The following is a 22,463-nucleotide window of genomic DNA, read 5'->3' on the forward strand; positions in this document are numbered from 1 at the left end:
TTTGGGGAATGTGCCTGGGAATAAGTAGATTAGGGCACATTACTTCGCTTGTGTGCATGGATGTGAATAAATTCTTTTTCTCTAGCATATTGAGACATTGAGATTTGATCTCAAAGTCCTTTTTTAATCAGAATTTTCCTACTAATAAGACCAATCTGTATTCGTATGTTGTCTGGAGTTACTGAGCGGGAGAGGCAATCTTGAGATATCTGGGTTGTTATGATTTAGAATTTTATGTAACACTGTCACTTTCTGTTGCCAGTAGTAAAGCTGTTTGCTGTAAGGAGAGACAAGGTGGATGTTGCTTGCAGAGTATAATAGCTGGCTTGTTTCTCCATTGCTTGTTCTGCATTTGCAAAATTAAAAATTTTGATCCTTTGGAAAACGAATATTAAATGGTTTCATAATTCCCTAAAACATAGCTGCTGAAACAGCTCAAATTATCTTTGTGATTTTAAAAACATCTGTCTTTTCATAATTGTCTTTTCCCATCAAGTTTTAAGGGAGTAGGTGGAGTTCATGCTTGCACAGAGGAACCTTAAGTGATAGCTAGCTGAAAAAATGTGAAACTCCTACACTAATGTGGAGGAATTCTTAATATTAGCTTGACAGATGAAAATCTGTGAATGTAGAGCACTTCTAGCAGCTAAGAAATTAAATGATCTACTAAAAAAGCTTTTAGTTATCAGTTTATTCTTGACACAAATATGGGCATGTGGTTTGTGGCAGAATTTAGTGATTGTTATGAAGTATGTGCTGAAGCTGGATGTTTCTTCCAAAACACTGACGGAATCTGGCATCATGCTCATTTAATGAATCTTGGGGTTTTTCCCATGATTAGCTTGTCACTTCTAATGGGAATACTGATGTTCCACGTTCTTTCAATGTATTGGTCTTGGGATTTGTTTCCATCATTCATCTCTTGTGTAGATTCTTGAATGGGGTTGTTGATGAAAATCAAATAAAGGTTTCTGCTGCTATAATAAAAGTTATCTAACCTTTGCTTCTTGGAGACTTGCCTGGTGTTTGTGTCTTCCCTCTTTGTGTTTTCCCTCTGTTTACTCTGTAATGTATTATCATCTGTAGCCTGGCCTTTGGATTTTTGGGTTTCTGACTCTAAAACTTGTGCAGGACTAAAAGTAAAATTTCTGAACAGTTAGTCTTTAATGTTTAATGTGATAACAGTATATATGCTTAAATAAAATTAAAAAGCCCCCCCAAGTCTCAGGGTAATACTACTTCTTTTATACATGATAACAAAACAAGATTTTAATGTGGTATCTGGTGAGGTATTACTTCATGTGAATGGGTTGCTGTTTCTCTTTTGGATATAAAGATAACTGCTGGTTCCAGGCTCATGTGCCTCTAATTATATAGGCAGATGAATCCAAATTTTAATTGACCTGAGCATAGAGTATGAACGGAGCGTAAACTCCTGGTGAAGAAAGGATTTCCTGTGTGTTTCATAAGAGGTATCTGCAGGAGGTCACGGACAAAACTGAAAAGTTTGTATGAAGCCGTGAGCCCTTGGAAGGACACGATTGTTGGTTAGCATATTCCTTAGTACTGCAGGTCACTGCAGTCCCGTCCTTACCTCCCCCTTTGAACTGGCAGTGTTGGTCATCTGGGTCTGGGATGATCTGAGTGAGTGGACCAGCTGGGAAGCTAATTGCAGTCTTGCCTGCAGGAGGAAAAACAGTTGGGACTAAGCTGCTGCAAGGAACAGTCCTACTGCTGTTGTCTCTGCCAGCGTGCTGCTATTTCTTCTCTGTGCTAGTACTTGTGTTAGCTGTGTTGCTGGCAATGTTAGAGCAAAACCAGCTGGAAAATTCTTGTTTTGGGGTTTTTTTCCAGCAAAATCTCTAGCAATTTAGCCAACTGCTTTTGCTGCCCAAGTAGCTGTACAAAACAAAGATGACAGATCTTTAGCAGTGTTTACAGGACTTAGCTCATGAAAACTTGCCCTAAGCTCTCTTCCTTTTTTCTTCTCCTTCAACTGCATACTCCTACTGCACCTTCTTTTCTAGACGATTCTTCCCTTACCATTGCCCATTACCCATTACACTCACTGTCATGAACTTGTTAACATGAAATATCATTTGGCTCTGGTGCTCATTTTTTAGACAGATGAAAGGAAGCTGGGGGAATACAGCACTTCTGAGTCAGTTGTTGGCAGTGTGCAAGCCTAAAAAGACCAAAGTTCCAAATACGAACCTAGTGTGTTTTACAGTCATTACAACCAGGGATTGTACTCTTTTGTGAGAACTCCCATCTGTAGAATACAGAGATGCCAGATGGATGACATAGATATAATAATTGGATTCCTTTGGCATCCACGCATTAGGAAAATCTTTGCAGCCTTGGTCAGCTTACACTGCTTTTAACAAAGAGACATGGACAAACATATATCTAAATTTGACTAAATGCCTTGGAAATAATTTTGCCCTTGTCCCTTTGGAATTTTTGGATGAGCTACATTAAGAATTTTATTTGCTCTTCATTATAATGCTCTGCTCTTCAATTATTTACAGCCTGTTAAATCATGATAGATGTTGGGGTTCCTTTCGAGAAGATAAGAATAAAACTTAATAGCTAATTAATGCTGTGTGCCCTTGTGAATTTACATTCCTGTATTTAATGTAGCAATGTCTCTGTTCGTATTAAAGCATTACCTAGACAACCACGAGAGATGCTGCATTAAAACCCTGCTGAACGACAATGTGAAGTCTGCATTGCCTCTTACTTTTAAGTAACATTCAAGATATCAGAGTGCAGAAAAATCACACTGTAAAATAGAATTTAATGTCATGTGTTGGAGAGATTTCATAAGAACTGTGAACCAAATATTCTATTGAAATCATTATGGTTTAATCATAATCATACCCAAACAGAAGTGAAAGACCTGCCACATCCATGTTTGCATTTTTTTTATATAGTTGCTGATGAATGCTATTATTTCAATTGATCTACATCTTTGTTTTCTCTGTTCTTTCTTTATAGGAGGAGTTTGGCTACAATGCAGATACGCAGAAACTTCTAGCTAAAAATGGAGAAACGCTTCTCGGAGCTATTAACTTTTTTATTGCCAGTGTGAACACATTGGTGAATAAAACAATTGAGGATACGTTGTTGACTGTGAAACAGTATGAAAGTGCCAGGTAGCTACCCTGTGTCTAGCTCTTTTCCTTGTGAATTAATCTTCGGGAAGCAGACTCTGTATCAGCTTAGTCCTTGTATTTGAGTGACTAACCTGTCAGATAAAAACCTTATAACACAGCTCTCATCTAATGAGGGTTTCTGTTTAACTGTAAATGATTGCATAGATCTTCAAATGTTTTGTACATGTTCCCTTGTAGTCTGAATTTTACTTGTTAGCTGCAGGAGTAATTATAGCTGTTTTTTCCCACGTGCTAGATTAAGGTGTCTTTCTAAGTAGCGTGACAGTGGAAGATTAGTACTTTTATCCAGCTGCATTGCAATAGGTAAAATAATCTCTCTGACTGAAAGACATTTAGTCTTGTGCCTCTGTTGATGAACAATGCCTGCAATTCACACTTCAGTTTTTATGGAGAAGTTGCAGGCTTGGTCAGAAAGGAGAAAATAAACCAGGAATTTCTTAGCAGGTGATTAATGGCTTTCCTACATGGAGAAGGTTACTTATAGATGTGGCATAGTATGCTAAAGCTGGGTTCCTTTTTCCTGCCAGAGACTCATAGATCTTTCTGATGAGTGATTCCAGTCTGACTTCCTTTCACTTACCAGAATAAAGTGCATTTACTTTAAAGTGACAAAGGATGTTATTTATGTATATAATTTTTGTGATATTTGGGGTTTTTAGGTCAGAAATTGCAAACTGCTTGAGTTTCGAATTTCTTTCCCCATCTTTTTTAATTGTTCTGTTCTAATGCTTATTTTTAAACAAAATAGTAAGTAATTGTTTTGATATTTAGGTAAACTTTCAAAGGCATGAAAGGCAGAATTAATGTGTCGATAAGGTATTACTTTATTTTTGACATGTTAAAAAAAAAAAAAGAACTGGTTCATACATTTTCCAGATATCCCCTTGAAAATTTATGCAAAATATATCTGCTGCGATTGTTCTTGGCAGTGATTTTCAATATATGGTTCTTCCCTCCTGAAATACCTTCATTGTTTGCCCTTTCTGTTCGCTAAAGAAATCAAATATTTTGCCATTTTAATAAGGCAAATAAATTATAAAGGTTCTTCACTGACACGGCTAGTTCATAATTTTACACTGTGAAAATAGGTTGTATTTATTTCTGTGTCTCTTCTTTCTTGTCCCCAGTTGTACTTCAGCATTCACCTCTTCCCCTCTTCTATCAGCTCTTTATTAATTTAATAGTTTCCTTTTTGGAATTAAGCCATAAATTACATATAAATCCTCAGTCATAGTGGCAATGAGAATCAGGAAGAGCCCTGTGAATATTACTCCTTTTACCTCTGAAAAAGTTGTATTTTTCTTTTGAGCAGTTACATCATCTGAAAACTGTGTTTTATCAGTTTTTAATCCTGATTTCTTTCCAGTTTAAGAAGTGTCTGTAAGAAAGCCTGTTTAAAAGGCCAGAAATAATGTGGTGTGTCCCATTAAAGTTGGTGGGTATGCCAGGTTCCATTATTTGACAGCTACAAAAATGTGTGGAAGGAAGAGTGATGCTTTGGGCAGGGCTGCACCATCTTTTTGCAGTCCGGTTTTCCATACAGCAGACAAGTTCTCAGAAAAGTATTTGTGGAAGAGCTGTGAAATTGTCCAATTAATGCATATGGAGAAGCCTGAAGCATGCTGAAAATGCTTTAGGTCAGAGTTCGGTGTAAGCAACCTATTCCTCAAACATCTGCTTGAAGGGGGTGTCATGCTCTTGGTGTGTCTCTTACTCTCAACACAAACTCACCAGTGAACTGATTCAACCGCAGACGAATGACCTGAAAAATATTTGGTAGCTTTTTCTGGGTTACTAGGTTGAGATGTCCTAGGAAAAGCTCTGACTACTGAAGCCTGTACAAAACAGAAGGCTTGAGAGCATGTTGGCCTAGACAGGAACAAAAAAGGGAGGGTGCTTGTTGCAGCAGCTTTATACAATATGCTTCAGGGTGGGTTTGCTTGATAAATAGGAGGAGGGAGAAAAAAAAACTTGGCTAGGTTGTTTTTTTTCTTCTGTAGTTAACTGTTCATCTTCAGTTGTACTTGGCCTTATCTGAGGTCAGTTCTGAGGTGCTGCCCTTAGATGGTTCTTTTTTTCCCTTCTCCTCTTTCTTGTCAGGATTGAATACGATGCTTATCGAACAGACCTGGAAGAGCTGAATCTTGGCCCTCGTGATGCAAACACTCTGCCAAAGATTGAACAATCACAGCAACTGTTTCAAGTGCATAAAGAGAAATACGACAAAATGCGTAATGACGTATCTATCAAATTGAAATTTTTGGAAGAAAATAAGGTAAGCGACTACTCCTCATGTTATGTTTAGAAGTTTTATTGTAGAAGTTGCTGCTTTCTAGACATATTTTAAGTTGTTAACGTCTTGAAATATGTATTCATTTAAAAGTAGAGCAAGCAAGGAAAATAGGCTGAATTTTCTGAGTTCTTGTTGTATCACTTTTAGAGCAAGCAGCTCCTTAATCAAACTGCTCCAGCTACAAATGACAAACATCGTGGCAGTAAGTTTCTTGTTTTTACAGGAGGTTTCAAGTTTGCAAAAGCATTACTTTTCCAGTTTTCCACATTTAATGGTTAAATGAGTCACATAATTACTGATTTAATATTCAAAGTAATACGTACGTTTGGCAACATTGTCACGGAGGTTATGCACAAAGAAAACGACAGAACTATGAAGAGGCTTCTTCAAAATTAAGCTTTCTTTAAGAATTTGAACTGAGAAGTACTACTTGCTATAATTAATGCCCTTATAATTTCTTAATTTAAAACAGGACTCTTGAACTCTTGGTTTGAAGGGTGGGGGTTTTTTCCATAAGTGTTTATTTCAACCCTACCATTTCATCCATACCATCTTAATAATGGGATTCTTACCCTTCTTATTACCAGGCAAAAATAAAACTGCCATACAAAACTTTCAAACTGTCCTTTCTTTGATAAGTAAGTCCTTTCAAACTCTCTAATTAGATGTGAAAATTACGGTCTTTCAAGATCTGATTTTTGTTCATACTCATGGTAAATGAGATGGTGATAATCATGTGTGGCTATATTTCCCATGTCTTCAGAAGAAAGAAAGTGTGATTAAAACTTACATAAGAGATAGTTGTCAGTTTATCCAGGGTTAACGTTATCAGTGGGTTAACATTTTCAGTATGGGTTGATTAATGTATTTTAAAAATTTAAACACAGGTAACAACAGCCTGTCAAAGAATACATGACTAGCCACAGAAGACAATAGCAAACCGTGCTCCTTGCATGGAAGGAGGAAACTTTAAAGGAAAAATCATGGGAACAAGCTAAACCAATTATTATTTTGTATTCTTGAATATAATATCACATATTTAGTTGCATCAGCTTCTTAGAATAAAGATGGAGGTCAGGGAAGAAACACGAACCATCAACAGATGATAAGAATGAGGTTGAGAAAATCAGCAAACATTTTGGTTTCCAAAACAAATTATGCTTTAAAAATAGCTCCTGAGCACTGTTCCTTCATACAAGCACCTGCATTAGGACTGCCTGGTCTGTAATCATATAGACATCAAAAGTTGGCTTTGTGGTGGACCGGATCATCAGGTGACAAAAAACCTGGTGTTGGCCTGACTTTGTTTCTGGTTCTTGCTGAAAAAATTGGAAAACAAAAGGATTGAAAAAATTCATATTGAAATTGATTTTCTTGAAGAAGCTCAAGTTTTATCTAAATGCTCCTGAGAACTGATTTTAAAACTATGCCAGGTTGAAAAAGGGTATGCTGAAAAGGTGTCTTTCAACTCTTCCCACCTTTGTTTTCTTCTTTTAGTAAGTTGTTTGCTACCACTACAATGTACCTCTGTTAAAATGGTTTAATCCTTTCAGCTCATATCTGTACAGGAATTCTGATGCATAAGTTCAAATTAGTTTAAAATAGGGCTTACTCTGCTTCCTTATGGTTTCCATTGTCGATATAACACAATCAATTTACATTTATATATATAGGAAGGATTCAGAGCAAAAGCATTTTATTTCCATCTTGCACAAAACTCATTTCCATATATTTTTAAACTTAATAAGATAGTTTAGGAAACACTGAAGAGGTTGTCTTCCTAGTGACAGTCTTGAATTAGACCAAGCATCCTGTTAGCAGTCACAGCCTACAAATTGTTTCTGAAAGAGATTGTTTTTTCCTTCCTGCCTTTTAGATTAATACAGTATGGAATCTCACATGCTTCAGCCTTTTTATCAGTGGTTGACATTTCTCAGTTTTGACACTAGAGATGTAAAAATATTTACTGAAGGGTGTGTTCATTTGGTTCCCAAATGAGCTATAGAAAGGACTTCCTTTACACTTAAATACTGGCTTAAATATAATTATCTGGTGAGAGCTTTTCTGAGGTAAGCTTTACTTTATTTTTTCTATTTATTGTGTAAGATGTCATTTTGTCATCATGGCAGTAGTTTGAAGGGAGTGAAGGAAGTAGCTTACCCTGTGGTGTGGGAGTAGCAGGTAGGATGGCTTATGCCTGCCTTGGAGAAGAAGAGCATAAACTGATGGAGAAGCAGTGGAAAGGGAAAGTGATGTGCTGCTGTTCTCCTCAGGGTCCCTGCTCTGAGGCACAGAGCAGCAGTGTATGACCCTTGCACTGCAGTGGCCTTGGACAGAAAAGCTCAGTGTGTGGTTTGCAAATCTTTTGTTTCCTGCAGCTGAGAGTGCTGGCACAGAAGCATTGCCTTTTACACTTCAGCTGCCTTTCTAAAAAATAATAAAAAAAGTGTAAGAAGGGAGCAGGGGCAGCAAGAATTCTGTGCTGTCTGCTCTTGGTGGTGTATTTCTTCTGTAAAGCACTTGTTCTCAGCATAAAGTGAGAGTTCAACTTTTTATAATGGCCGTAGGTGACAGAACTTTGTTTTCTGAGCAAATACACTCAGTCTCATCTCTTGATGAGCTACTGGAGGAAAGGGAGTATTTGCTATTCCAGGAGGAGCAGAAAGGGAGATCAGGAGTTGCCGTGTAACATTGGTTGGTAGGACTGAGATGGGTCCCAGTGTGGCTGTCTGATAACATTTCTTAATTAAGTGCAGAGATCAGATATAGAACAGAATGAACCCGAAATGACTTTTTAGTTCAGGTTTTCCCTGTTCTTGCTGTTTATGGCAGCATAAATCCATGGGTTCATTCAGGAGCAGTTCAGCTATCAGCAGTGTGTTCGTAGTAAATGGTGCTGCAAAGAATCTCTGAAGCCAGTTTAACTGGCTGGTGGGCTCCAGTTGGTCTGTGTTGCTGGAAATGTCACCAGAACCCATAATCTAGATGGCCATATCTAAGTTTTCCCTATATGGCGAAAAGGCATCACATGGTTGCAGTCTCTTTGTGCCTGTTCTCCTCAGTTCTTATGCTAATCTTTCAATTAAAAGCTGTCAAAAGCTCAGAGAGCTGCACTTACAGTAAAGCTGGAATTGCAAGTTTCTATCTCTAAAACCAAGTTACACAAGATTTCCATTGACTTTTATTACAGGATTTGATCTTGAAGTTAGAACTCATTTTTGTTAATGCTGATACAAAGTTTTATTGGTGCTATCCCTAGCTGGCAGAGTTCTGTAGAAGTTTGTAGCATTTGCTAATAACTATAAGAATAGTTGCATTCAAAATCTGCATCTTACAAATAGTTAATTTCTTTAAAATAAGGATGATGGCCTATTCTTAGCTCAAAGATTTCTGTCATTTCTGGAAACAGTTTTAGAAGGTTTTGTCCTTTAAAGAAAAATACCCTGTTACTCTTGGATGCACTTGAGAAATGTCAAATACCATTCCATGTAGAGAAAGAAATTGACTGCACTTGTGTGAGTTGTACTTCAGGAGTTTGAGTCTTAAATGCTTGCTTCTACAAATGAAAGCAGTCTGCAATCCAGTGGAGACCCACAGGATGAAACTCTTTAGACTAAGTACCTTCAAATTAAGATAGCTAGGAGAAAGGATTGTGGTGATTGTGGGGAGGTACAAACTCATAGAAAGACTCAAAGAGGTGCTGACTTTTTGGTCTCTGTGATGGCTGAAACAGGCTGCATGAGGAGGATATAAAGAAATACGCACATACTGTGCTACAGAAAATACAGTGTTCAGAGGGAGGGGGGGAAGAGGACAGTATTTAGAAAGAACTGAAATGTTAAGAGCATCCATATGAAAAGTCAAATCCAACCTCTAGTATCTTCTGTATATGACACTTAAGTCTCCTGTGTAAGTCGTGTCTTGGTTTTTGTGCTTATCCACAGAGTTCAGTTTTGTTTTGAGATATGTTTGCCAGAGTGCTTACTCTGCTTATAATTAGGAACAAATAGGTATATGTCGTTAATTAACAAGGAACAAAGATTTTGACTGTTGTTCAACTGTAACGCACAATGGCTTTTTGACAGCTTTTTAACATGAAATGTTAGTCATACACTGGAAGCTGTATTTTAGCAGCATACCATTAGCATTCTTAGATTGAGGCAAATCTTCAAACACTCCTTTCCTGGAATTGGTGCTACAGCTTGGTGATCAAGAGTTGGCCTTTACTGCTGTAATCTGACAATTTTTTCAAGGCATAGCTGAAAAAAAAAAACAACAAAGTGATCCCTTCATCCCTACCTTTCCCCCCATTGCCTTCTCTCTAGTGTTTGTAAAAGTGTTTTTACAGCTGTGTAGAGAAGCAGATTGGGGAACTGATCCAGGTTAAAGCAGATATGTTGTTGTCTGCTTAATTTTAATCTAGATCTGTTCTCTGAGCCAACTGACTGCATAGCTGCATGAATGTTTTGCCAACAGAGGGCTAAGGTGAGATACAGTGTGGAAGTTGGAATCAGTGACTGGACGTGGGAGTGAGTAAGATACTTTCCCATTCCCCAAATTGGAGTGAGATTTTTTTCATGGGAAAAGTGGGTAAATTTGAACTTGGTTTTAAATGAATAGTTGGTGTTCAGGCCTTAGCTGTGGTTGCAGGTGGTTTTGCTGTGGACATTGGGTATTTTGAGGTATTACAGCTTTTTGTCTCTTTGCTGGCTGCTGCTTCATAGTACAGTGTCAGTTTAAGTGGTCTTTTTCTAGAAAAACTTTATCTTAAAGTTACTTGGATGAAGCTACGGAAAAGAAGATCCCACCATCACTTTTGGGATTCACTTAGCTATCAGCTTCTGAAGGAGGACAGTAGAAGTTGTAACACGTTGTACCTCTGCAACCAGTTTGATAACAATCACAAAATTTATACCACTATGCCACTACATCCTAGTGATCTAGGGGATACCACCTTATACAATGAGATAGATTTAGTAGTTAAAAAAAATCCCTCCAAAACAAGCCATGTTTTTTCAGTCCAAATTATCTGCCTCTGCACTGTCAGTTCCTGCCTCTGTGTGTGTCTGTGTGTGTGTGCACACATCCTTGAGCCTAAGCCTGACTGAATTTTTAAAATCATCAGAAGATTTTGGGGCAGTTCACAGAAGGTTTATGTTAAAAGCTACCCTAACAAAGTACAAATATAGTCTCAGACTGATGGACTTGGGCTGGGAGGGGAGGTCTGTTACCCCTGTTTTATTTGAGTTCCTAAAACCCTTGTAGCATTTTAATAATATGCTATAACAGTGAGTGTACTTCTCTGTAGAATTCCTGGCTTGGATTGCATGAAGTCTTGCATGTCAGTGATGAAAGAGTCTGTTCAAGAAAAGCACTGTGCTTTCTATCTAAACATTTTAAAACAATCCCTTCATGTTCTTGTGACATTTTCCACTTGTAAAGTGTAATATTTTGGTAATTAACATTTTTATAGATGAAAAATCTGTATGTTTATATACCTGTCAAAATGAAGAAGAGGCCATCTTTTATGACTCAAAAAAGAGTTTGAACTCTGTTTGAAGAAGTGTAGTTAGCTAAATCCTATATCTCCTAGATGTTAACATGTCTGTATGTGATAAATTCTGTAAATTCTTTTGTAAATGAAAAAAAAAAAAAAAGTTGTCTAAAGGTATGATGGGGAATTCCTTTCTAACCATTCACACCTCTCATGTACTTTCTTGGAGAGCCTTTTGCCGGAATAAAGTATCACTTTACACTGTTAATGAGACAAAAAGCCTATTCTTTGGCATGCATTTGCATAAATTAACCTGAATTATTAGGGGAAACATAGGGAGAAAACATAGAAATTCCAATTTTGAGATATCAGAGCAACTTAGGTGAAAATTTGGGCCAGCACAGAACAGCTTTTCACTTAATTTTTGAATTGAGTTATTCAGTTATTTAAAAAAAAAAAAAGTGATATAATTAGAAACTTTAACTTTGTGCAGAATTTTTATATATTCCTGCAGGGATACATACACACATGCTCAGCCATTTTTCTTGAGGAATTTTTAAAATATATTAATTATATTTCTGAGTAAGTGTTGCACTCTTCAGGTGTCATAGCATGTCAAATATAATGGTGGGAGGTTTAATCTTTCATTAAATGAAGACAATAAGGTATTTCTATATTGAGTTGCATGCATTTCAGAGAAGCACAGTAGCCAATAACAAATAACCTGTTAAAACAGGCATGATCCACTGGTAGGCATAGGCCAAACCTGGCCCAAGGACAGTTTTGATTCCCAGCATGGCAGAAAACTCAGCCACCTTGTTCCTCTGTTCCCTTTTATGTTGGCTGCCTGCTGCTGGGCTCAGCCTTGTAGGCTGGAAACAGGTACAGGGCCACCACCACGGGGATCTGGGGTCTGACACAGGAGTAAGGTGGTGCTGGGCTGAGAATACTCTCAGGTATTAAAAGGACAGGGTTTGGCTGCAAGAGAAACTCGACAGATGCCTTTCAGCATACTGCTGTCCATTCACAGCTTCAGGTTTCCTGGTGTGCTAGGATGGAAGTGTAACATTTGCTTAACTTTGACTTCATTAGTGAGGCTGTAGCTTGTTATCACAGACCAGGCTGGAAGAGAAAAACAGTGGTGCCCTCCAGCTGCCCTTGTGCTCCTCTCCCCAGGTTTTGGTTGCTGCTGTGACAGGTGTGTTTCATGACTATTTTGACTTTGCAGGAATGTTAGAGTCAAGATATTGACAAAGTGCTGCAAATAATCCTGTGTTACAGGAGGTGAGCAAGAAATATTGCTGGGAGAAGGACATCAGTTTAATTTGATTTTAAAGAAAGCAACTCTGCAAGGGGGGCAAACGCATGAACTATATACTCAGATCATGCCCTTGCCATGTACTGTTTCAGGGAGGTCCATTTGGCCTGCAGGCACGTATCTTAGAGGTTTGGCATCTAATTTCAAGGCATCAAGTACTTGTAATCAAGTGTTTGATATTTGATAACATTATGCTGTTTAGTGACTTGTGTTTGCTCTGTGCATGCTGAGTTGGTATTGACTGTTAAACACACTTTCTGAAAACTCTAAATCTTTAACTTTAAAGAAATTCATATTTGCATTTGGTATCTGTATTTTTAAGCTTTTGTTAAATAAATCTATAGGAAATCTGAGCATCTCAAATGCACCTATTTCTTTATAACTGACCTGTGATGATGTTAACAGCACTCTTCTCCTCCTGTGTCTCTCTCCTTGCCTGCAGGTGAAGGTATTGCACAATCAGCTTGTTCTATTCCACAATGCCATTGCGGCATACTTTGCTGGCAATCAGAAGCAGCTTGAACAGACACTTAAACAGTTCCACATCAAATTGAAAACTCCTGGAGCAGATGCCCCATCCTGGCTCGAAGAACAGTAATCAGATCATAGAAGAGGATCCAATGTTACCTTAAAATTCTATAAATCTGAGAATAATTAAGGGTTGGGGTTGAAGGACTGTTGCAGTGATTCTTGAATGGACAGCTTTAAAATTTTTTCCCCTTTTATAATGCTGTAAAACTGAATTTGATAGGAAAGTGGGTGACTTTAAGGTAACCAAAAGTAATTTCTGTAATTTCAAATATAGAGCACTCCTTTTGTATGTAAAGGTTGGCGGTTATTTCTGTAACTGGGATAGGGGAGGGAAAGAGGGAGGGGAAACAAAGCTATTATAGATTTGCACTGACAAATGATGCTTGTGATTTCTGGTATTTTGGTGGCTAGTCAAAATATTTCCAAATGGAGGTTTACATGATTTGTACCAACATCTGGTATTTTATAGATGAATATAGAAAACATCTTTAGTAATTTTCATACGACTTTTTAAAAAAGGAGAAAGTTAAAAGAATATTTTGCAGATGAATAATATAAGGCCTATATGTGATACCTGCATATAAGGCAACAGTAGCAGATGGCTCATTGACAAGTGGAATTGCAGTAAATGTCTTTTTTAAAAATATACCTTTCCATCAAAGGGTTAAAAAAACCCGAAAAAACACTAAAGCAAGAATCACTGTCAGTCTGAGGCTTCTGAGCACACATTTTTGCTTTGCACCAAGTGGTTTGCTGAGTGAGGCCAACCATTAAATGTACTAATTTCATTTTAAATGTTTCTTTCTCTATGAAACAAATACCGTACTAGCCTTAAATCACAGGTATGTGCCTTTTTATAAGATAATATTTTCCACCAGTGTACATAATCTAAGACCCTTTCATGTAATAGTCTGTCAGTTCCCAGCAACGGGAAGACAACTGTGTAAATGCTTTGTCATTGTACACTTAAGGCAAATTACAGCTTTAGTTAAATTTCATGTTTAACAGGTATGATTTGGGGAGGAAATCAGGCCAGTATGTTTTTTCTGTTTAATTGAAAAGCATACTTCAGTAATGGGAGTTAAATGTAGGACACATTAATTTCTTCATCATTTCTGTAGTCCTTAAATGTAAAATTATATGTCAATTTTATCATAGACATTTTAAATTCAATATATGGAGTCCTCATTTGCACATGTTATGTTGCTTTATGTTATGTTAAGTAAAGTGAAATACTTCAAATATGTTATTTACAATGGTGTGGATTGTATGATTTATGTACTGTACGTTCAAACGCCTTTCAGCTGACATTCTTAAAGTTTTCAGTGCTTAACACAACTGTAATGTAACTGTAAATCAAACTTTTTAATCATTCCTCATTAAATTCTTGGCCTTACAGAGCCTTCTTTATGTTTTTGTTCTGTCAGAATCTCTTGTAATAGATCGGTTTCGTTCCCTAAAATGTATATCCTATTTGAATTTTGTATTCATATTAAACGTGTTTGCAGTCAACTTTCTTGACTTGTGATGGTTAAAAGTAGAAGGGAGCTTCTGCAGTGAAAGCTTAGATCTGTTCTTGTGAATTGTCACCCCTGCCCAAGAATATCTCGTAAAGCAATCCTAGGTGGTGATGCTTTTTAAGTGGGCAAGTTCAGCTGGAAAGTAAATCCACAGCAAAACAGATCTTTCAATACGTGTGGTTTTCAACTTGAACTTTTAAAAAAGGAAATTAAATTTCATTTACAATTCTTATGAAGCCATTGACTTGCACCGAATCCCGGCACACGTGTGGTGTGACAGTGCAAGGAAAGCGAGCTGAGTGACTGTAGGGATGAGCCGAGAAATGCATTATTGCAGGGGTGAAGAATGCAAACCCACCAACCGCAGCTGAAGCATCAGCTTTCAGAACACTGTAGGAAGAGGGTACATAAGGAATATGTGCTCTTGGTTTTTCCCTCAGATTCACGTGTCTCCTGCCTTGGACTGCTGCTCCTCAGAAGGAACTTATCTGTCAGAAATGGTAAGAGTGAACTTTGAATCTGCAGTTGCCTTAAGAAAGACTGGCCGATGTGGCATTGTGTAACCCTCAAACTTTTGCAATGGCTTAAAACTGCTGAAGTCTCTTCACCTGGAAGAAAAGCTGGGACCAAAGAGATTACTTGCTAAAACCTGTCTGTGTATTGTTTGTACCAGGGGGAAGGAAGAATTTAGTTTTGTTCACCAAAACAATTAATGGGTAGCCTCAGTGAGGCGGGTTCTCTGTTCAATTGATCAATAGGTTATTAAACTGATAGTAGCCTGCTGTAGTACTGTAAAGTTTCTTTGTCACTGCTCAAATACATGTGCTTATGAAATAATTCAAGTTCATATCTTACATTTAAAATCAGCTTTTTAGATCTAACCAAATTTAGAAACATGTATCAAGAGATTGTAAAGAAAATACATTTACTTCAGTGTCTCCAGTGGGACGTAATTATGGTTGTCAGGCTTTCTGATTTTTGCAAAAAAAAGCATTATAAATATCTTAAGGTTGTAATGTGGCCTTTATCTAGGTGGACAGTTGTCAGGATGGGGTTTTTTTGTTGTTTGTAGAGGAGGGCATACCCACCTAGTGGAGACTAGTCTGTGAAAAATTTCATTTCTGTTGACAAATTGTTACATTAATGCTTACAGTGTTGTGTGAGGTCTCGTAGGGTGAAGAACTCCAAGCAATTAGTAACATTTCCAGATCCCTTGTGGTAGCTGCTGTACCAGAGACTTGGGGAGCTGTTTTGATTCTCAGTAACCATAGTATAAGTTATCTGTACTCCTGGCTTGTTTGAAACATGTTGCTCCTGTTATTTTGTTCATCTGAATTCTACAGACAGCTTTTTTGCTCTAAAAATGCTCTTTGCCCTACTTCATGCTTTGACAAGCCCTTTACAAAGAATCTTTCTGGTTACAGAATGTATCTGTATTTTTATTTGGAAAGAGATCTACATAAGCAGAGTATAGTAACACACCAACATCATTAAAGTAACAGCTTTTTTTTCAATCTTCAGTCAACTGGTTTTCCCAGAAACCTTATCTCTAGTCAGTCTGTCCTTTCAGAAATGATCAAAGTAATGTAAAAGGAAAGCTAGATGTTGGCCTCAACTCTGTTTTGAACTGAATGGGGGGCATATTCACTTTTTATGCTTTGCTTATCTGCTCTTGTTCCTTGTTGTGGTGTTACAAGAAGTATAAGGTATTGTAATTATTTAGCATTCCTCATCTGCAATTATCTTTAGGTTTGGGGGTGTTTTTTAGTCTGGTTACATTTTCCATGTTGCATGCTTGGTGTAAGGATTGTACTAGTCACAAAAATTTTTATATTAGTCATGAATCTTATCATCTTTTGTGGTAGCTCCCACCCGAAAATTATCAAACTACTCATTGCTAAGTTGTGTCAAATTGAAAGGACTTCTTTTTATTAGAAGATCTTTATTAGACTGAGGATTTGACTGCTGCTTGGTTTATATTCCTCTCATTTCTTACTATTTGCCCTTGTTAGTCGCTCTTCGACGTCTCTGCGTTCTTTCCAGTTGCTCTGTTGTTAAAGCTAGGGATCCATAGAAAACAGAGTTCTCTTTCTGTGACAGCGTTCTTGTTCATCCCTCTACATCTGTTTTCACCAACGTCCTTCCTCTTAATTTCCATAAGTTTAGAGTGGAAACCAAATAGCCAGGGAGATGGGGGGAGTTTACATGTTTTTGTCATCATGGCAGTAGTTTGAAGGGAGTGAAGGAAGTAGCTTACCCTGTGGTGTGGGAGTAGCAGGTAGGATGGCTTGTGCCAGAAGAAGAGCATAAACTGATGGAGAAGCAGTGGAAAGGGAAAGTGATGTGCTGCTGTTCTCCTCAGGGTCCCTGCTCTGAGGCACAGAGCAGCAGTGTATGACCCTTGCACTGCAGTGGCCTTGGACAGAAAAGCTCAGTGTGTGGTTTGCAAATCTTTTGTTTCCTGCAGCTGAGAGTGCTGGCACAGAAGCATTGCCTTTTACACTTCAGCTGCCTTTCTAAAAAATAAAAAAAAGAGTGTAAGAAGGGAGCAGGGGCAGCAAGAATTCTGTGCTGTCTGCTCTTGGTGGTGTATTTCTTCTGTAAAGCACTTGTTCTCAGCATAAAGTGAGAGTTCAACTTTTTATAATGGCCGTAGGTGACAGAACTTTGTTTTCTGAGCAAATACACTCAGTCTCATCTCTTGATGAGCTACTGGAGGAAAGGGAGTATTTGCTATTCCAGGAGGAGCAGAAAGGGAGATCAGGAGTTGCCGTGTAACATTGTTTGGTAGGACTGAGATGGGTCCCAGTGTGGCTGTCTGATAACATTTCTTAATTAAGTGCAGAGATCAGATATAGAACAGAATGAACCCGAAATGACTTTTTAGTTCAGGTTTTCCCTGTTCTTGCTGTTTATGGCAGCATAAATCCATGGGTTCATTCAGGAGCAGTTCAGCTATCAGCAGTGTGTTCCTAGTACTTAAGGAATAGTGTCTTACTGTGCTAATTAAATAATTATACATCTTGCTGTCTTTTAAAGAATACTAAGGGCTGTAAATTCAAGCACTTAAGAGATAAATAATGCTAAAAACTTGTGTTGCCTGTTCAGTTTGATTTGCCTTTCTTATATATGCGTATGCATCATGCTAGTTTTATGTGATGGTGGTAATTAATTGCAGAGTTTTGTTTTGAGAGCTTAACTAACAGAGTGCTTAATTTTGAACCCAAATATAACTTGGTTTTAATGTCACAGGAGTGTCACAATTAATTTTTCTCCTCCCTTTGTCCAAACTCTGTAGAATTGAGGGCTTGTAATGAAGATGACACCTTTTTTCAGGGGGTATAAATTGCTTTATTTCCATTAGATCTGTTCAGTCATTGGATTTGTGTTTAGCCTAAAGAAGTAGGATCTTTGTGCTCCTAAGAAAAGCAGCGTTTACAAAAGAGAAGGTATTTTTTTTTTACTTCTCATTGAAAAAATGCCTTAAAAAATGTAGTTACCCTGAAAACTGTCTTGAGCATTTCATTAACTAGAAATCTTTAAAAAAATTAACTGTGTGATTTGCTTTTGTAGTATACCAACTCATCTAAATGCTATCTGTTCTGGGGAGGTGCATTTGTTATTTATTATAGGTGGGGCTGCTTGATCTACCTATTATTAAAGTTGCCTAATACTTCCTACTGTAAAGACCTGTTTTCAGTTGTTTACAGCTCGTTAATTTTAGCCATGTGGGCAAAATATCTGCCTGTTGAGCGTTACATATTTAGGTGAAAAAAATCAGCTAAAACCTTAAAATTAATTTGCTAACATGTTTTGGAAAAGTTCAGGGAGAACAAACCCACAGGGTGAGGGAAAGTGAAGAGTTTAACTTCACATCCGGACTGGCTCCCAGGTCCTCTGCTGTCCTGTCTGGGTTCTGACTTTTTTAATACAATGCCATTATGCAAGTCTCTTGTTTGGCTTGCTCTTTCCGTCTTTTCGAGAGAACATTTGTGCTCATGACTGGCAGCAATGAAAACAAGTCCCTTTGGCTCCAGCACAAGCAGTTACAGTCCGAGCGGCGAAGCGCTTCCTCGCCGATGACCTCAGGGCTGACCTGACACTCTCGAGGAATGTCCACTGGCTCAAAGCTGAGCGTGTCCTCTCCAGCTGCTGCTAACCCTGCCAGGCAGAGATGTGTGCTGTGATGGGAATTGCCTTTTACTGCAGTTGAGCTCTCTTCACTCAGTGAATTTTCAGCTTAAATGACTGGGTTCTGGCATTACATTCCTTAAATTTTCCTTTTGTTCTAATATTACTTTTTTAAATTGAGGTGACTCAAGCAGGCTGTCTTGCCAGACCAGTAGGTCAGATCTCTGGCTGCAGAAGTGTGAGCAGGAATGGTGTAACTTCAGTGACCATAGGCCTGGGCTCCAGGCCTGGGGCCAGAGGAGGCCACCTGGTCTCCCACTCTTCCTCGGGTTCCTGCCTCCCAACACCTGAGCAGAGTAAATGGCACAGGTGAGGCACTACACACTCAGGTAAGACATGATTTGACCCGCTGCTCCTGCCTTCCCACCCCTGGTTGTGCCAAGGTGTTACTTTCTCTCTCCTGTGCTCAGCTCAAAAGCTCTGGTGGCTCATTAAGAGTGGAGGTGAGGTTACTTCTTTCCTCCCTTCGTTCTCAAGAGGGGACGGGTTCCTGTTTCCGCCTTTGTATTTTGCCTTCTGTAAAAAATAGTGTTGGGGCGTGCGGACTGACTAATAATTGAGTGAAGTTCTTCACCTTTACTCTTCATGGGAAAAGGGTTTTATTTTAGAAATACGAATCAATCTCTTGATAAAATATTTTAGAACCATTTGTGTTTGTTTGCTGGCTTATCAGTGAACAGTACTTTGCTTTTGAGCATCCACAACTCACATGTGCTGCTGCTTGGAGCGCTGTACCCCAGGGCTGCGATCACATCTTAAACTCGTCTGCACTTCTTTCACGCCATCCGCTTTGGAGTCACAAGGGGCCCGTCTTGCCTGCTTCCCCCGAGCTTGCAGGGCCGAGCCGGCGGGGAGCGCCCGGGTGAGGGATGCGGGACGGACCGAGGGATGCGCTTGCTCGGGAGCGTGGGCACAGGGCGAAAGGCTTCAGCCGTGGAGAGGAGCCCGTTCCTTTCAGCCGGGCGCGCTGCCGCTGGCACCGCTGTCCTGTTCCTATAGAAATCGTTGCTGTGAGTGCGCTGACAGCTTGCGGGTAACGATGGATGGATGGAAATGCCGATGGATCAGCTCAGCCGGAGCTGGCTTAGATCCAGTGCTCCCGGAGGCGCCACTGCGCATCTCCGTTCGCCGCGGCGGCGGCACCGGCGCTGGGTCGCGGGTCGCTCTCCTCCCGCACGGGCTTTTCGGTGGCACGGGCCGGGCAGGGGGGGATCGAGGCCCCGCCGCCCCGCTCCCGGGCCGCTCCCGGCGCCGTCACCGTCACCTGCAGCGGCCCCGCCCGGGCGCGCCTGCGCTGCCCCGCCCCGCGCTCCGCCGGCGCGGCCGGGCCGGGCGCGATGGGAGGAAGCGGCGGCGGCGGCGGCAACCGGAGCGGGCTGCGCCTCGTGCTCCCGCGGGCGCCGAGGTGAGCGGGGGGCGCGGGGACCCCCGGGCCGCGCCGGGGCTCCGCGCTGCCGGGGGGCGCGGCCGGGCACCGCAGCGGGGTCGCCGCCCGCCTTGTGTGGGTCCTTCGCCGCCTTCCCGAGGCGTGGGAGGAGGGAGCGCTCCCGGGAAGACGGGGTCCTCCTCTCCGCGGTACCCCGGGCCCGACCACGGAGGGAGAGCCGCTGCCGCCGCTCCTCTCGCTCGGCGGGGCGGGCGCCGTCCCGGGCGCCCGGGCTTTCTCCGGCGGGACGAGCGCTGCCCCCGCCGCGTCCTGCGGGGCACAGCGGGGTCGGGCCGCTCCCGCCGGGCCGGGGCGCGTCTCGGGGCGTCGGGGTTCGGCGGGAACCGGAGGGCAGCGGGCGCGGTGTTACCCCGGGTGCAGCCCAGCCGCCGGCGCCCTCCGCCGTGCCCCGTGGCCTGCGGCGGCGGTGGAAGGGAATTACGGAGTAAGGATGTGTCGCGAACCCTCGGATGGTCCGGGCGGTAGGGCACCTCAGCCAGGCACCTGCTCCGGGCGGAGTGCGCGGCGCTGGGGCCGCTCCCGTGGGAGCGCTTTCCCCGCGGCGGGGCCAGCGCGGCACCTGGGAACCCGAACAAAAACCAGCCGCAGTGGAGCCCCCCGGCCGAGCCCCGGGTCCCTGCCCGGGCCGCGCCGCTGCCCCCCGCGGCCGGCAGGGACACGGTGTCCTGCAGGGCTTTTGTGCTGGGATGCATTGAGTGGGGAAGCGCGAAGTCGCTGAATAGCGCGACTTGCGTGTTCTTTGTAACCCGCAGTTTTTGGCAGGATCCGGGGCTGGTTGTCGGCGTTTGCAGCTTCTCTGTCTGCAGTCAGCAACTGGTTGCTCCCTTTGCCTCTTTGCGGGGTTGCTGTTGAGACGCAGACACTCAAATGCTGTGGTTGGGCTCGGCGTTGTTCTCATGAGAACTTGGAGGGTGCCTGATACAGAAACGTGGGCACGGGAGAACGTAAGGTGTGAGTTAAAGGGAGTCGTGTCTTGCAGTATGAATTGTGAAATGCCCTTCAGTGTGTGGTGCACTTCACCTGTTAATTTGTGTATGCGAACGCACTCTGTGTCCGTCTCAGTGGCAACTGCCTTTTTTGCAAGAAACAAATTACTTTAGAGTGCTTCTCTTACCTGGGGAGAAAGTTGTCCCCACCCTCTAACTTCTAAATTACATTTCCAAGTTAGATTAGCTTGGCTAAAACAATGAATGAGACAAAGAACTAAAATACTTCTTTTATGTCGAATATGGACACAATTAAAACGTGCAGTAAAGACGTTGCTTTAGAGCTTTGGCGCTTCTCCGGCTGTTTTGGATAACAAACATGCGACAATGAGGTATAATTGCAACATCTTAAACGTTTGTTCTTTTGGTCCATTTCTTTTTTCCCCCCTTTAATCCTTTGAAAAAGCGTGGAGAGGCTCCTTAGGAGTTAAAATTTTGCTTGGCTTCTATTACGCATCCCAGTCCCAGCGTGTCTTGGTAATCTGTAGTTCGCAGTTGGAACGGCTGCGTCGTTCCCCACCTCCTCTTGCTGTACTTCCTGCTCAGAGGCACCTGCTGATACCAGCAAGCGGCCCAGAACTTGTCCTGGCTGCCAGCTTCTCTCCTCTCCCACCCACAGCAGTGGTGGGAGCCTCCGCTGGGAACAGCTTTGAGTCGCTCCTCCAGGGAGGCTGCACGAGAAGGGAATTTTGACCGGTCTCCTGGTATCTGGTAACTCTAGACTGCCATCCTCTTACGAGCAGGTGACCTCTGTCACCTGGATCGTGCTTATCTGTCAGAAAACAAAGCTGAATGCCAGCCTTTATGCTGTGCCTTTCCTTTCATGCCCTCCTTCCAAATGCTGATTCCTCCCCTTTCCTGGCTCTGCCTGTTACCTCATCTGAAGCAGTACAGGGCTCGTTGGATTGAAAACAATTTTTCCTGTTCTATCTATCTTTACATCTAGGTTGGGATGTTTTCTTCCCTGTGCCTTCTCCACTCCTTTCACTAGGAGTGTCCCTTGTCTAGCTCAGAAGCGCTCAGGTCTGAGATCAGTCGTTTTCCACTCCTGTGTGTTAGTGCTGGAACTCTGATGATTCATCTCCTACAACTCTGTTCCATTGGGATTTGGTCCTGTTTTTCCTAAAGCATATGGATTTATTGAAAGTCTCAAAATTAGGTTCTTGGATGTTGCCTGGGGCATGGTCTGTCAGTCTGTCTGTGTGTGTCTCTCACTCTTTTTTTTTTTTTTTTTTTTTTTTTTAATGTGAATGTGTGGGAACCCAAGTTAGAAAATAATAATAACGTTGAATACTGCTTTGTGATGGTGGAAAACTAGCTAATACATTTTTCATTTTTAAATAAGTAGTAGGGAGGAAAAGTGTTTTTCCTAGTTGAGTATTTCTTTAAATTAATGCAACACTTAATTGCTTTGAGTGGTTAATCTCTTTCCACCACCTTGCACCTGCTTTTTTATGCCTCTCTGCTTCTATGATCATGAATTTGGGAGGAGAGGCATGAACAT

The 22,463-nt window shown here is 41.1% G+C and overlaps 2 protein-coding genes across 7 annotated transcripts in view; both read left to right on the forward strand.

The window, feature by feature from the left end:
* ARFIP1 (ADP ribosylation factor interacting protein 1) overlaps window positions 1-14,327 on the forward strand; it is a 40,581-nt gene extending 26,254 nt beyond the window's left edge. For all 6 annotated transcript variants that reach the window (XM_040065188.2, XM_040065189.2, XM_040065191.2 and 3 more), the window contains 3 exons: window positions 3,001-3,158; window positions 5,280-5,454; window positions 12,727-14,327. In XM_040065188.2, coding sequence (XP_039921122.1) covers window positions 3,001-3,158; window positions 5,280-5,454; window positions 12,727-12,882 — 489 coding nt within the window. In that variant the 3' untranslated portion in view covers window positions 12,883-14,327. The remainder of the gene's footprint in view (window positions 1-3,000; window positions 3,159-5,279; window positions 5,455-12,726) is intronic.
* A 5,529-nt stretch (window positions 14,328-19,856) lies between these two features.
* FHDC1 (FH2 domain containing 1) overlaps window positions 19,857-22,463 on the forward strand; it is a 36,514-nt gene continuing 33,907 nt past the window's right edge. The window contains exon 1 of the mRNA XM_040065811.2: window positions 19,857-19,931. The gene's annotated coding sequence lies outside the window, so the exon portion shown is untranslated. The remainder of the gene's footprint in view (window positions 19,932-22,463) is intronic.

The sequence above is a fragment of the Hirundo rustica genome, chromosome 5 (assembly GCF_015227805.2).
Source record: "Hirundo rustica isolate bHirRus1 chromosome 5, bHirRus1.pri.v3, whole genome shotgun sequence".
Taxonomy (NCBI): domain Eukaryota; kingdom Metazoa; phylum Chordata; class Aves; order Passeriformes; family Hirundinidae; genus Hirundo; species Hirundo rustica.